At 39.6% G+C, this 16,189-nt stretch overlaps 1 protein-coding gene across 4 annotated transcripts in view; it reads right to left on the bottom strand.

The window, feature by feature from the left end:
• PTPRG (protein tyrosine phosphatase receptor type G) overlaps nt 1-16,189 on the bottom strand; it is a 735,948-nt gene that overhangs the window by 282,926 nt on the left and 436,833 nt on the right. For all 4 annotated transcript variants that reach the window (XM_063661893.1, XM_054483420.2, XM_063661892.1 and 1 more), the window contains exon 4: nt 10,336-10,484. In XM_063661893.1, the coding sequence (XP_063517963.1) occupies nt 10,336-10,484 (149 nt within the window). The remainder of the gene's footprint in view (nt 1-10,335; nt 10,485-16,189) is intronic.

The raw sequence follows: 16,189 nt of genomic DNA on the forward strand, positions 1-16,189 counted from the left end.
TGCAAAAAAAGAATTAAGAGGAAAAAACTTAAAGCTTATGAAGAAGAAGAAAAAAAAACCTGCACAGCATCTAAGTGAAGCCTTTTCAACAAATAAATCAGACCCCAATATGAAACTGAACTACTATATGTCTATTTTTAAAACAAATTTTATTTTAAGGTATACAACATTATGAGATACATACATCTAGATAGTAAAATGATGATTATAGTGAAACATATTAATATATCTATCATTTCCCATAGCTACCCATGCCCTGCTGCAAGAGCAGAGATAATCCACACATTTAGCAAAAATCCTGAATACTGCATACAATACATTTTTATTAACTATAGTCCCTCTGCTGTACGTTAGTTCTTCAGACTTGTTCACTGTACATACCTGCTACTTTCTATCCTTTCACTTTTTTTGTTGCCGTCGTTGGAAGAGAAGAAGTCAAAATTACCAAAAATTCAACATAAAAACACCTCCTAAAGAATTTGTTAGTCTCTCATGTAGTTTATTATCAAAATTCCATTATTGTGGTCTGGAATAAAAAAGTTTGCAAGTTTTAGTATGGTAGTAACTGTAAAATACAAACTGGATTTCAAGGACATAGTATAAAAATAGAATATACTATGTCTCAGCGATACCTTTTTATATTGATTTTATGTTAAAACAATATTTTGGAATGTATTGGGGAAACATAGACTAATTCAACTGAAATTGAATTTTTTTATAGTAAATATTCTTGTTTAATATAAATTGTATTATTGTATAATATAAAGATACTTGTTAAAATAAAATAAAATAATATCTTCCTTTTTACCTCTTTTAAGGAGGCTTCTAAAAATTTAAAGTGACAATGTATGGTTCACATTATATTTTTACCAGACAGTATTGCTCTCAGTGATTAAAAATAGACTGAAGTGGTCAATCCAGATAAAAAGTATACCATTTTGCACAGATAGCTCTAGACATAAGTGCTGACTATATTTTCTATTCCCTTCGTATCTCTCTGTATATTTTACTACAGGTTCAGCCATCTCTGAACATTTGAAGCCCTTTCATTTTTTTCTTTCCTATGATACAGGCTGAGCATCCCAAATCTTAAAAATCCAAAATCTTTTCAATGCTTCAAAATCCGACACTTTCTGAGCTCTGATATGACGCCACAAGTGGAAAATTCCACACCTGACCTCATGTGACAGGTTGCAATGAAAATGCACTCATGACTTTGTTTCATCCATAAAATTATTTAAAACTTATATAAAATTACCTTCAGGCTATGTATTTAAGGGGCATATGAAACATAAATGAATTATGTGTTTAGACTTGAATCCTACCCCCAAGAAACCTCATTATATGTAAGTAAATATTCCCAAATAAAAAAAATTTAAAAATTAAACATTTCTCATCCCAAACATTTCAGATGAGGAACACTCAACTGGTTCAATAAGATTCTAAAAAAATGACTTCTACCTACTGCGTCAGCGGTTCTGAAAACAACCTAAAACAATGACAAGAAAAACAGCAGAATTACTTACCTAATAAAACCAAGTATGGTTAAGGTGTTGGAGATAGTGGAGCCCAGATTCTGGAGTACTAACAGTAAGTCTCAGCCAAGCCACTTACCATTGCAGAAGCTCAGTCTTTCCATCTTTAAGATGGGTATAAGAAGAGTCTCTCTCTCATAAGGCTGACATGAAGAAACATCTAGAAAGTGCCTGACATAGGTCGCGTCTATTAAATTGCGTCTACAATATCATCACTATTACCACTACCAACACGAGTATCAGTGACTTCAACCACAACCGCCACTACCCTAAGCCTTCTATATGGTTGTGAGGGCTACCACGGTCACTAAGTTTCTACACTGAGAATATCTCCAACTTAACCAGGTTTTCTTTTCAGAGTGTGCCATCTTCTTCATGGTAATTCTCAGTATGATTCAAACAGCTATCAGCACACCACATGTCAGTGACACACCATCAAACAGCCCTGAGCCAAGGTCTTGTTTAAGGATGACTGCGATGAGGACTGCCAGACATCATGGAGATTTACCAAGCCAGGGACCAAAGCTGTTTTACCTCACAAAACCTGCACGCTTGCTTTGCACAACCAGGCATTAACTTCTCCACTGAGTATTCTCTAAGTACTAGGGCATCCTCAAATGTTCCTCTTAATTAACACAGGACATACACATAAAAGATCAGCCAGATGGAAATTAAACATTTCACTAGCAAAGGATGAAACATTCTGCTCTAAAATGGAATCTTTATTTCAATAAAGTCATTAACTAAATTTCAACCAATTCCTTTCCCATTTATGGAAGTCACTACAAGGCTACACCTCTGAATAGCAAACACCAGATAACCATGGGATGATCTCTCTAACACGTCCACGCTTCATGAAGAGGCAGGACAGGGAAAACAGGCATTGTCTTAAGCTTCATGACAAAGGACTCCGTGAAAAAAGAAACTTTTCAGAGAATCTATGAAAGGAGTTAACCAGCTTACTACAGGCAGACAGTAAGGGAAGGGTTCCCGTAGAACCTCCGACCCGCCCCATGTGTTTACACCAGATACTTTGTGCAGATAAGAGAACTTGCACAGGGAGCTTGCCTAAATATGCCAGCGGCGGGAAATTCAATTCCTTAACACATGCACAGGAGGGAAATAAATCAATATGAAGCAGCTCAGTCTAAGGGCCTGCATGCGCACTGGAAGGATGGGGTGGAGCCACCAGGAATTTACGCCATATACAAATAAGGAACCCAGCCTCATCAGTTTTTTAGATAGAAGCCAGGGTATTCAACTGAGAAAGGGGCAACCAGAAACCTTTTTTTCAGGACCCTTCTCTTTGCTGAGGGCTTTCCTTTCACTTAATAAATTCTACTGCACTCACTCTCTGGTGTCCATGTGCCTAATTTTTCCTGGTCATGAGACAAGAACCTGGACCTTGCTTAGCTAAAGGAGCAAAAATCCTGCATCACCTGTACTAATTCCAGGAACTGATATAAAGTACACAACACGGGGGAAAAACTGTCATACTGGAAATGTTATTTTTAATAGAAAATATCTCAGACCCCCTCTGATGACAATTCTCTCTAATGATAAAACAAGATAGCATCAAGTTCATAAAGATGCTAAAAAATTGTTTCTTGAACAAGCCAAGATGTCTTTATAGTTTTATTTTTTATTTTATTTTATTTTATTAGAGATAGAGTCTCATTACGTTGCCCAGGCTGGCCTTGAACTCCTGGGCTCATGAGATGCTGCTGAGTAGCCAGCACTACCAGCCTGGGCAACACAGCAAAACTTCATCTCCAAAACAAAATAGAAAACAAAAGAAACCAAAACAACAATTTATTTGAACAGGACCCCATTTCTTAAAAGGAATATGGATTAAAGGTTGAGAGGAGAAAAGAATAAACTTACATTTCCAAAACAGCGATATTATGAACTTACACACACACAAAAAAATAGAAGGACAGAGGTCATATAAGTTCGGGGAAACACTGTGTTAAACAAAGGTAAACAGATTCCTCAGTGGAGGACTCGTCAAAGCCCTTAATATGCCAATGTACAAATAAATCTTCAAGAAAGTATTTCATCCATCACACTTATTTCCAGGCCAGGCATGGTGGCTCACACCTGAAATTCCAGGCTTTGGGAGGGTGAAGAGGGAGGATTTCTAGAGATCAGGAGTTCAAGAACAGCGTGGGCAACATAGCAAGACCTTGTCTCTACAAAAAATAAAAACCATTAGCTGGGCATGGTGGTGTGTGGTTGTAGCCCCAGCTACTCGGGAGGCTGAGGCAAGAGAACCGCTTGAGCCCAGGAAGTTGAGGCTGCAGTGAGCTGTGATCACACCACTGCTCTCCAGCCTGGGTGACACAGTAAGACCTTGTCATTCATACATACATACAAATATGCATACATAAACTGATTCCAGCAGTGAAGGAGGGATTATTTAAGGGGTGCTAACCAACCTGACATGTAGTCTAGGCTTTAGCGTATCATGCTGCTGAAGCTCAGGATCCATGTGGGCCTCAAACCCTAGACAGGCTGGTCCACATCTAAGTAAGGCAGGAACCTGAGTGCCTGCATCAGTGTGGAGAGGGTGGCACTGTGCAAGGCCTTTGTGTGTGACACAACTGGACGTGCTTACCAGAGACAAGGAACGCATTCTCTTACCTGAGCCATAACCTAGGGGTCATTACAAGACAACTGTCCAACCAAAACGTGACAGACGTATTCCAGGGAAGAACCCCGATCGACTTCATAAAATGGATGGCAAATCATTAGGAAGGCTCTCAGGAGGAAGGCAGGATTTGAGCAGACAGGAGAGAGTGCAGTAGGCGGTCAAGGTAACATACTGAAGACATGGATATTGAAGACAATTGCAGGCCCAAACAGAATGTTCAAATGAGAATCGATCATAGAACAAGATCAGCCTAAAACTAGCAACTTCTGGTTGGACAATGCTGAACTTTGCCTAAGAATGCTGCACGATATGAAGACAAAGACGGGAGGAGGAAGAGAGAAGTACCAGGACACATCCACCCCACGGGGAGACACATGATTTAACCTGCTTGTGTCATGGTCGTAACTACCCAGTAGTGCTCTTTAGACATAAGCCATTGAAGTCACTCAATAGGCATGAGACCCATACAATGGCCCTGGATACTTTTTCAAGACCAAAAGGTGTTTTGTTCTTGTTATTTATGAATTTGGTACAAAAACTAATTTGGTGGTAAAACCAGATATGAAGAAATGTGAAGCTATGTAGAGTACTGATATTTCCACTTAGCATGGCTGTTCATTTGCTTGTTATAGGAATATTAATGAATTTAAGGGTGTAGTTCCAGACCTTACTGGTTGCCTTCTGAAATATACATAGCACATGGGCTCCAACAGGGCCAGTACTAGTCCGTGGCCTGTTAGGATCCGGGCCGCGCAGCAGGAGGTGAGTGGTGCGCAAGAAGCATTACCACCTGAGCTCCGCCTCCTGTCAAATCAGCGGCAGTAGATTCTCATAGGAGCACAAACCCTACTGTGAACTGCACGTGCAAGGGATCTAGGCTGCATGCTCCTTTTGAGAATCCAACTAATGCCTGATGATCTGAGGTGGAACGGTTTCATTCTGAACCCCCGACCGCGACCAGTCCATGGAAAAACTGTCTTCCACAAAACCAGTCCCTGGTGTCAAAAAGGTTGGGGACTGCTGAGCTATAATACCTTTCTAAGAAAGATTCTGAATTCTAAAACATCTGGCCTCAAGAGTTTCAGACAACGGATTGCAGACCTGTACCATATGGTAACGTGTACATGGTATACATTAGGGAAAATGCTGTTGCTTCTATTCATTCACTAAAATGCTCTGAACAGAGCTGAAATGAACCAGCTGTGACTTTTACCAGAAGGGGCACATACAATCAATTTGGATCATTTAAGCTTATTGAAGACTTCAACTCATAAAGCACCAGTAAGTCTGAATCAACAACTCCCGTGATCTTTTATTGTCATAAATAAGATTTTAATTACCTCAAACAACAAGCATGCAATGAACCCTCCACTTTAATGGAGTTCTCAAAGGTTTTATCTGGAGGTTTCTCTTTGTATTAACTGAAACTTTGGTTATTCGTGGAAATACAGCATGATTCAATTTCTATTAGTGTTTTACGAACCTTTATTTAAGTTACCAACCACAGAACAGGAATGAGTGTGGAATAGGAAAAAAGTTTAGGATACGACAGAAGCTGTCATAGATAACTATGGCTGGACAGACAACAGAAAGCTGAGTAGCCAGAGAAGAACTGGAACAGGTCATCCTGTTTTAATGACTGGAATATTCTGAGTTTGTTTACTTTAAGGACACTTAATCACATCTGCAAAGTCTGTTGTACCACATAAAGTAACGTATTTACAGCAGACATTTGGAAGAAGAGACATTATCTTGCCTACCAAAATCTCTACTGGCCTCTTTATTCCTTAAACTTAACAAATACCACCTGCCTCAGGGATTTTACATATCCTTATTCTACTAGGAAGCTCCAACTCATCTTTTCCATCTAATAAGTATCCATGTCTCCACTGAAAGCTTCCATCCCCTATCAAAATGTCCCTCTACTTCAGAGACTATAACACAAATGAAATTACACATATATTTACATGACCAATGTTTAATTTCTGTGTCACCACTGGAGTGTAAATACCTTGAAGGCAGGAACTATGACTTTCTGACTTATCTTTGTGTACCAGCACACCTACAACAGAAGATACTCAAGAAAAATGTGCTGCTAGGCAAGGAATAAAGCTCAGTAACAGGAGGTGAGGGCATCTGAGGATCCAAATTGGGTTCAGTCTCCAAGCATGGCATTGTAATCTGACTTCAACTTTCTTTTCTAACTTTAACTGAGCTGTAAAGAACACTGGTTATTGAAGAGCTTTCATCTTGTTTTGTTGTTTTGTTTGTAGAAGGGCTTTCTTTGTTAACTATTAGACTGGATGTTTTTAAGTGTAGGAACTACAAGAGTGAGTCTAGGATTCCAGCCAGGAAAATTCAGAGAGCTTTAATTTCTGGATGCCTACAAAGTTGTCTCAGATGACCTCAAAGAATTCCTGGGAAGCAACAAAACCTACAAAGTTGAGTTTGCTGCCATTTACCCTCAGGGAGCAGATCCAGCTTCTTGTGGGGCATATGTTTAAAATTCAGCCGGCAGAGCCACAGCACAGAGGGAGCTGTTAAAATTCCCAAGGTCGTGACTGCATCTCAAGTAGATACTAAAGAAACCAGGAACAGCAATGCTGTTACACATAAGGCAAGGTACATTTACTCTCTAAAAACCAAAGAGGATGGAATGACTTCCTAAGAAACAAGTCCTCTTTATTCAATGTATTTTAAATGATGCTACTTAGATAAAGAAATGCTTAATTCCACTAAACACACTGATTTCTCCACTCCAGAATCTCACCACAGTGACACTGGTGACATTTTGCGGCTGGATGATTCCTTTTAGTGGGGGCTGTCCTTTACACTGGGATGTATAGCAGTATCCCTGGCCTCTACCAACTAGAAAGTAATACCATAACACTTCTAACAATGGCAATAACGAGAAATGTCTCCAGACATTACCTAATGTACCAGGGTACAGGGGGGAGATGCTGTCCCCAGCTCAGAACCATAGCTATATTCTACCAATCCTAGTACAATCTTCAACAATGATTCCTCTGTAGCCCTCATACATACTGCATGCAAGTCAAATAATTAATGCCCCCAATGCTGATAAATTGCTCCATGATAAATTAAATTTTCTTACTTTCATTCTAGTTTTTTAGAATGAAAACAATGTAGTTATATGGAAAACAATGTAGTTATATGAAAAGAAATAAACCAAGCGTAAGATGCTCAAATAGTATAAAAATCGTAGGGGGAGATGGGTATTAATGAAGAGCTCAAACAAAGCAACTTAACATAAAATATCACAGACACACCTCGAGCAAAAGCAAGCAACTTTCTTGTGCATATTTTAAAGTTAAATTTAATGCAGTTACTTAATCTCCGAAATTCAAGTTCCTCCAAATATACCATGAATATGGTTATCACATTTTTAGAAATCAAGCTATGAATCAGATGGACTTCAATGAGGAACCCAATTGATATAGGCAGCCTTACCATGTGACATTACTTAAAAGAAAAACATCTAAACAACCTGGTCAAACAATAAGCCTGGGCATGGTGGCTGCCATTTCTAATTAGCTTCTGAATTCAATGGCTCCCTCTGAGAAATGTAAAACTGAAATATTCACCAAAAGTCATAGGTTTCAAAAGAATATTAATCTCTGGCCAGATGTGGTGGCTCATGCCTGTAATCCCAACACTTTGGGAGGCTGAGAAAGGTGGATCATTTGAAGTCAGGAATTCAAGACCAGCCTGGCGAACATGGTGAAACATCGTCTCTATTAAAAACACAAAAATTAGCCAGGCATGGTGGCACACACCTGTAATCCCAGCTTCTTGGGAAGCTGGGGCAGGAGAATTGCTCGAACCCAGGAGGCAGAGATTGCAGTGAGCTGAGATCATGTGCCACTACATTCCAGCCTGGGCAACAGAGTGAGACTCCATCTCAAAAAAAAAAAAAAAAAAAAAAGGCTATTAATGTCTTTGATACATTATTCCCAGAATCAATTGTAAAGAGGAAACTGGCCATTTTTGGCATGAGGAAATGTAATTACACAGAGGCAAGTTTCCCAGTTCCTAGCTCTAGAGGTCTTCTTTTCCATGGTAGCCATCTGATTAAGTTTTTAAGCTTTCAGGACAGGTCTTTTGTCCAAAACAACATTAAATGAACAAATGGCAACCCAATTCTAAGACAAAGAGGCTTCAGAGCAAGGCTGGCTGGACACAAAGCTACCCCTTCAACTCATATTGCCAATGGGAACCTGTCAGCAAGACCAGAAGGAAAATCCTACACTTAAGAACATGATGTAATTTTGCTTCTAGGAATAAAGTTTTCCAAGTGGAAATAAAGCTAAGACTTCTAAGAAATGATTCATTCCATTTTAAGGGTGGAAGAGAACCCATTAAGTAGAAACCCAACTCATGAAAGATATCGTTATTGTGACTAGGATAGGAAGTCCCACAGATAGAGGAGTCCTAATGCAGGAAGAATTCTGATACTGAGAATTTGTCAGCTAAACAAGAAAAAACATGAAGCATTTTCTCAGAGTAGTCATCTCTGGTTTCTCCAGGAACAGTGGATAAGAAACAAATCTACATGGCCATATAAGCATCTATAGAAAAATAAACATTACTTTCATATTGTGTAGAGATTCTTCATCAGAGCTTCCAGGATACTTAGAGGGTTCAAAAATAGGCCTGAGGAGGTAGGGAGAATGATGAAACCCTATCAGTTACATGTAAATCTATGTGCAGATAGATGCATGTGTCTTCTTTGTGAAGGGGGTCTCAAGAATTCATCAGATTATCAAAGCAGGACAAGACTTAGAAGCCATGAAATTCTAACAGTTGAAAACCTTTCTTGGCCATGCAGCTCCTTTGATTAACATATGTTACCAGTGAAAAGTCACTCCATGTTTGAGTACAGCCATAGGCTGGAACTGTTACTGAAACACCAGGGGTTCAGTCTAGGTCTGGCTGCTCACTGCACAGAAAGCCAATCACTGAGATGACAAGCATCACCAAGGAAGGCTTTAATCGGGTGCTGCAGTCGAGAGAGGAGATGGGAGCTCAGTCTCAAATCCAGCTCCCCGACTGACTAAAACTAGAGAGTTATATAGCAGGGAAGAAACGTAACAACGTGTAAGAAAACAAGAACTAAGGAGGGGCAAGGAGGCATTTGGTGCAATGGTCTAGTGAACTTCAGCAGTCCTTTGATACTTTCTTGAGAGGCCTGAAGGTCCTTTCCTGAGGAAGGAACTCAAATAAAGCAAATATAAGTCTGAAGTTTTAACAGCAGAAGGGTCAATTTCTATGTTTATCCAAAACAACTGTCTATAGGACTATTGGGCAGGTTTCAGAACCACATCCATTTTGTTCTTCCACACACTTCTAAGGCTTACCACATGGGGGACCTACCAAGAAACAAACATGTTCATCACAACAAAAGAATATTCACACAACAATCATGGTTAAAGGAAATATACAAGGTTGGCATTGGAAGAGATGTGCTGTCCCTACCCAACATTAATAAAGGAGTTGGAGACATGATCCCTCCCTCACCCTGGCTCTAAGCAAATACACAGCAGCATCTGACCTAGTGCACCCACACCCTTCTTCTGTCCAGCAGGATGGATCACTGAGAAGACTGACACAGCAGAAGCAAAATATCACCATCAATCCTAACAAAATTAACAGTGACTCATACCACCACAGCCTCTTTTTCAACAGCCAGTGGGGGCAAAAAAAAACTTTAAACTTTGCTATCAAGAGAAGGTTCTGAGAGAGACTCCTCTTCATGTTGCCAACTTTTCTATTTTCTTAAGGGTGAAAATGAAGGCAACCCAGTTTCGTACAAAATGTCACCTTTCAAAAATGGGAACAGACAGTGAAAAGAAACTGTGTCAAATGAAACACACGATGAACGTCATCAACCAGTAGTGAGTCTACTCAAACCATGATGCCTGTGGCTTCTGTGTTTCTCCAGTTAAACAAAGGTGAGAAACAAGGATGGATACCCACCTGCCATACTATGGAAAAAGGGTTTCCAGAGAGAGGAAGTTAGGTACTGTACAGGTGTCATTTGCAAAATGACTGAGGGTAAGGGCATAGCATCTGAGTAACATAAAGACCGAAGCACAGCTACACGTTGAGATCTTGACTTTCTCTCACCTCAACAGGAAACCTCCTGCCATTGATGCTGTGTTCAGAGCCCGCTGAGCCATTGCTGTGGCCCCAGTGAAATTCCACCTTCTCAGCTTTGAATCTGCCAGGTAGACCAGCTCCACTGACAAAATAGTCGTCTTTCAGAAGGATGGCGACTGTGTGAAATGAATGAGAAGAGAGGAAAACAAAGTGAGTTTCAAAACCAAATGGAGTTTTTCTGTTACTTCTAATAAAGTTCACCATTACCATGATATGAATTATGTCCTCATGTATCTGTGAAAAAATACGTTGAACACACCTGCCTGAATAAATTAGTTCATTCTAGCTGCAGAATGCTCTCAGAGCACCAGTTGGCCCTAAATCATGATACTTTCCAGAGAATGATCTCAGAATTACTTATCCATTTACAGATTTTTTTAAAAAATGGAAACAATGACAGAAAAAGTCGCTCTGAATCTCCTAAAAAAAGTCTCCTAAAACTGCTTGATGGTCAAAATCATCTAGAGAGCAAGATTTTTCTTTTTAAGCACTGATTCATGGGGCTACCCCAAGATTCAAGGTCTGGAACAAGAGAGGAAATATATATTATCAGCCAGATGCAATAGGCATGTTTCTTTGGTCAGAAAATGTAGGCAAGATATCAGGAAATAAAAATTTGTGGGTGCTTCCAATATTAAGGCAACAGTAAGTGGGAAGACAGTTGGGAGTCTGTATTTAGTAACAGTACCCAGGAAAGTGTAATGCAAAAATCTACTCTTGAAGTCACTCAAATACTGGCAGCTAACTAGTTTTCTTGACTGTTTCTTTTAGTTTCAAGCAAAAAATATTTTCCCTTAACCCATCCAAAGAACACCTGAAAGCATCCGCAACATAGGTAACCTCAATTAAATTCCAACCCTAAATTTCAAAAATATACTGCTCTTTCTTGAAATACAGGAAGCAGAAATTGAGAATAACTTGGATTTATACTGACAAAAAATATTTTTCCAAAAGGAATATGATGTCTAAATGCATAAAAAACAAATTCTATTCAAGAGATATATTCCCTTTTTTTGTTTCTCTAGAAGTGGACTCATTCATTCATTCATTCATTCATTCAATAAATACTTATTGGCAGCTAAATACATGTAAGGTGCCAAACAATATACCGAATGGTTTGTGATCAAAAGCCAAGCTTGTGTAAGCCATGGGAAAGTACTTATCCTCATTGTCTCCTCTTCCTAAAGAGATCCTAGTTAGAGCTTTAGCGAGAAATCCTGCATGAAAATTAGGTCTCCATAAAAGATAGGGACTAGGCTAATGACCCATTTCTAGAATACTGCAATTAGTTTCAGTACTTCTCTATATAAAGGAAGCATTAAAAGCAAGTGAAGGAACCCTCTCATAGAAATCCCTTTTTATTGCATTCAAAAGGCAGTTTTTCTCCAACTTCTGAAAAAATATACAAGGAATGCTCAATTAGTAGAACAGCAAATTAAAGGATAAAATGAAGTAAAAGCAAGTGTTTCTTGTGCCAATTAAACATGCTACAGCACTGTGCCACCTTCACTCTGTGTTGGGCATGTTTTAGAACAGGGGTCATAAACTTTTCCTGTAAAGGGCCAGTTGGTAAATATTTTAGGCTTTGCAGGCCAATTGGTCTCTAGTGTAACTACTCAATCTTGTCTTTATAGCACAGAAGCAGCCAAAGATAATACTTAAATGAATGGGTAAGGCTATGATCCAATAAACTTTTATTTAGCCACACTGATATTTAAATTTGACAAAATTTTCAATGTGTCATGAAATATTACCGACTTTTCATTTTCAAATCATTTAAAAATGTAAAAATGAGAAACTTATCATTGTGTGACCCCTAAAATATAATATCTTAGAAGATAATATCTAAAATCTTATATAAAATGTATCTATATATACAGATATTATAAAATATCTTCTAAAATATTATATTATACCAACCACATACCTTTCGTTCTGATGTCAAAACATCTAGGCATTAGCTCAGTAGTGTTTCAAACACTGTTGATTCTTCTCAGCCAGTTATAAGTTCCATACATAACATTTTGCATCCAGAGGACGAAGGCAAAACATTATGATTGCATCTGTTACAATACACTCAGGGAATCAGCAGCATCTTATAAATATTTGATTTTACCTAAATCATTTATATCTCTGTCAGGGGTCATTTTACTTGTTTTATATGAATAATTAAAAGCATAATTAGGGAACTGTGCAATCTGAAACATTAATCTCATTTTTCATTTTACAGTGTTTCTCACCAGAGCACACAGCATGTTACATGTCCACCCACCCCTTCCAAAAATGTCTTATATTTTTGTTTACACACGAAACTGAAATGAGAGAACTTTCCCAGCTAGCACATTTTCTGATGACCAGTGATAACACTGAACTGTTTGAAACAGAATGTACCGAAGGTAGTCACTGCAGGGCACAAGATGTCATGCATATGAGCTCAAGACATGTTGGAATTCCATTCTGCCACTTTACAGTAGTGTGACCTCCGGAAGATTATCCAATTTCTCTGTGCCTCAGTTTCTACCACTGTTCAAATGGTGACAATTACTGCAGTGCCTACCTGGCTGGGCTATTTTGACACCTGGAGAAAAATCACACTGGGAAAGCAGATGATCCAGGGCCAGGAAGCCAGCAAACACATATTCAGTGGTGGTTATATTTTCAAACTTATTTCTAGAATCAAGGCTGGAGCTCCTGGACAGCACGGAAGACTGGACACACAGGTGTAACTCTCTGTTTTCAGAGAAAGTTATACTTTAAAGCAATACTGTCTTTGTCACACAATAACAAGTGTCATTAGGCAGGGACAATAGGAAGAGCAGGGGTGGCTCAAATACTATTTGGGAGGAGATCTTTCATTTTACTTTTTTTGAGATGGCATCTAACTCTGTCGGTTCTGAAGAGCAGGGAAGTGAGAAGGCTTCTCAAGAAAATGTTCAAAACCTAAAGCAATATATAAACATTTGCATGCCAAAAAGGATGTGACACTGGTCTCCTTTTTCTCTGGATGCTTCTCTCTCTGGATGTCTCTTCCCACATGTCTTCCTCTTTTCTGTTGCCTAGGTCTTCACCATTCTTTCTACATTCTAAGTTCTCTGTAATTTGGCACCCAGGTTTGCCCTGGGTAAGAATATACAGGCAGAAACAGCAATAAGAGACAGAGTCTTGCTCTGTTGCCCAGGCTGGAGCACAATGATGTGATCACCACTCACTGCAACCTCAGCCTCCCAGGTTCAACTGATTCTCCTGCCTCAGTGTCCTGAGTAGCCACGCTCAAATAATTTTTGTATTTTTAGTAGAGACAGGGTTCACCATGTCAGCCAGGCTGGTCTCGAACTCCTGACCTCAAGAGATTCGCCCACCTTGGCCTCCCAAAGTGCCGAGATTACACAGGTGTGAGTCACTGTGCCCAGCCTGGGCCTGGGGGGAGATCTTAAGTATTGAGTAGATGCTTTTAGTTCACTAAAACACAGAATAAAAAAGATACTGCCTTTTCTGAATTATTTCTATCTTTTTGATCATATCAAAGAAAAGAAAATCATAGTTGGGTGCTAATATAACCCACATAGTTCCCTGATACTCATTCCTTTCTCACTTTTACTCAAGATTAAGCATAACCCTAAAATTTAATAACATGAGCAAGGTTGATTTATTTTTGTAGATTATGGACATATTTCTAGCAGTAAGTCTCTACCAGTCAAACAGAACTGGTTTTTCCAATAATGGTGTTGATAAAGAGTTTTCTTTTAAAATCAATTCATTTAATCAAAATGAAATAAGTAAATTAGAAGAAAACAGTACTACAAAAATAATAAATACAAATAAAATTTAATCTAAAAATTAAAACAACAGCAGGAAAAGTTGAATCTGGATAAGGCACAAACTGGAAGGTGCCAAGCTAACAGCTAAAGACAGAACAACAATGAATGGTGTTACAGACTGAATGTTTTTGTCCCTGGAAACTCACAAATTGAAACCCCAATCCCCCATGTAATGGAATGATGCGTCAGGGCCTTTGGGAGGTGATTAGGCCATGAGGGTGGAACCCTCGTGAATGGGATTAGTGCACTTAAAAAAGAGATCCCCAGGCCAGGCACAGTGGCTCACGCTTGTAACCCCAGCGCTTTGGGAGGCTGATGGGGGCGGATTACCTGAGGCCAGGAGTTTGAGACCAGCCTGGCCAACATGGTGAAATCCCGTCTCTACTAAAAGTACAAAAGGTTAGCCGGGTGTGGTGGCGGGCACCTATAATCCCAGCTACTTGGCAGGCTGAGGCAGGAAAATCACTTGAGCCCAGGAGGTGGAGGCTGCGGTGACCAAGATAATGCCACTGCACTCCAGCCTAGGTGACAGAATGGGATATCATCAAAAAAAAAAAGAAAAGAAAAAAAAGAGGGCTCCAGCCAGCTGCCTTCCCTTCTACCATGGAATGTGAGAAGGTATCATCTATGAATCAGAAAGCAGGCCCTCACCAGACACTGAATCTGCTGGTGCCTTAATCTTGGACCTCCAGCCTCCAGAACTCTGAGAAATGTTTATTGTTTAGGCCACCAGTTTATGTTATTTTGTTACAGCAGCCTGAACTAACTAGGACAGATGGGCTAAGAGGAAAGACAGGAAAGGTCTACGTGGTGAATGAAGTTTCTAGAACTATCCTGATTGTGATTAATGTAGATTTTGATGAAATCAAAGCAGAATGATGGAGATAGTAGAAGAAGCTGGAAGCTTCAAATTCAGGGTTTCTTAACCTAGAGGCCAAAAGTCCATAGCCGTGGCTACCTATGGGCTCTGGAGGTCTATATCTTCTTGATATAGTAAGTAAATTTCTGAGCACAGTGCACACATGGAGCTTAGGAGCTGTACTCTGTAGCCAGTAAGTCCAAACTTGAATCCTAGTTCTGCCACTGTCCACTTACGAGAAAGTTAATGCACTTCTTGGTGCCTTCGTTCCTATTCTGTAAAATTGGAATAAGATAGCAGCTACTTCACAGGTTTGTTAAGGGGTTCACAAGGGCTGATATACGAAGAATGCTCACAGCAGCAATTCATACACATCATAGAATAGCACTGGTGTTATACAACCTTTAGGAAGGTTATTATCCTAGGAAGGATCCACAGATTTCACCAGATTCTCCCTATGTCTGGGGCTTCCCATGATGTAAAGACGCTCCAGGCCATGCAAAGGGCCAGGGCAAAGCGTGGGTCAGGTCACATCTTAAATAAGGAATTAGTTTTCTCCTGAACTGGAAGGGTTGACCAAGTACCTGGCATTCATAGCATTCTTTGCAGGACATCCCCCAACTGTTTATAAATTAAATTCAACGTGTGTATAACACAGGCTAAAGGAAATGTTCACACCAAAATCTGAGTAAACAGCAGCAGGTGCTAAAAAGTAAAGAAAAATGGATGAGAGGAAAACTAGCAGCTTACTGTCATATCCTCCTACCCTGATGCACCGTTGCCAAGACTATAAGGTAGAAAAAAAAGCCTACCATTATTGGACCCTAATGATGGGATCCCCAGACCACTTTCCACAATACTTGTGACATCACAGGGTTGCCCTGGGGCTCGTGGTAAAAGGGAAACACTCTTGTCTGAAAGTCAGAATGCATTGGCTCTAGTTCCAGCCTTCCACTAATTTTCCTGTAGACATTGACATTTATGTTTTTCAAACACTCAACAAATATTTACTGAGTAATCACTTGCGGAAAAAGGTGGGTAAATCAGACACAACTCTTGCCCTTATGGAACTTACGGCTGATGGGAAAGACAGGTCCCAAGAACTAAACAGACAACAGAAGCAAACTTGCGAGTGGGACAAGGG

This window comes from Pongo pygmaeus, chromosome 2, assembly GCF_028885625.2.
Source record: "Pongo pygmaeus isolate AG05252 chromosome 2, NHGRI_mPonPyg2-v2.0_pri, whole genome shotgun sequence".
NCBI lineage: Eukaryota > Metazoa > Chordata > Mammalia > Primates > Hominidae > Pongo > Pongo pygmaeus.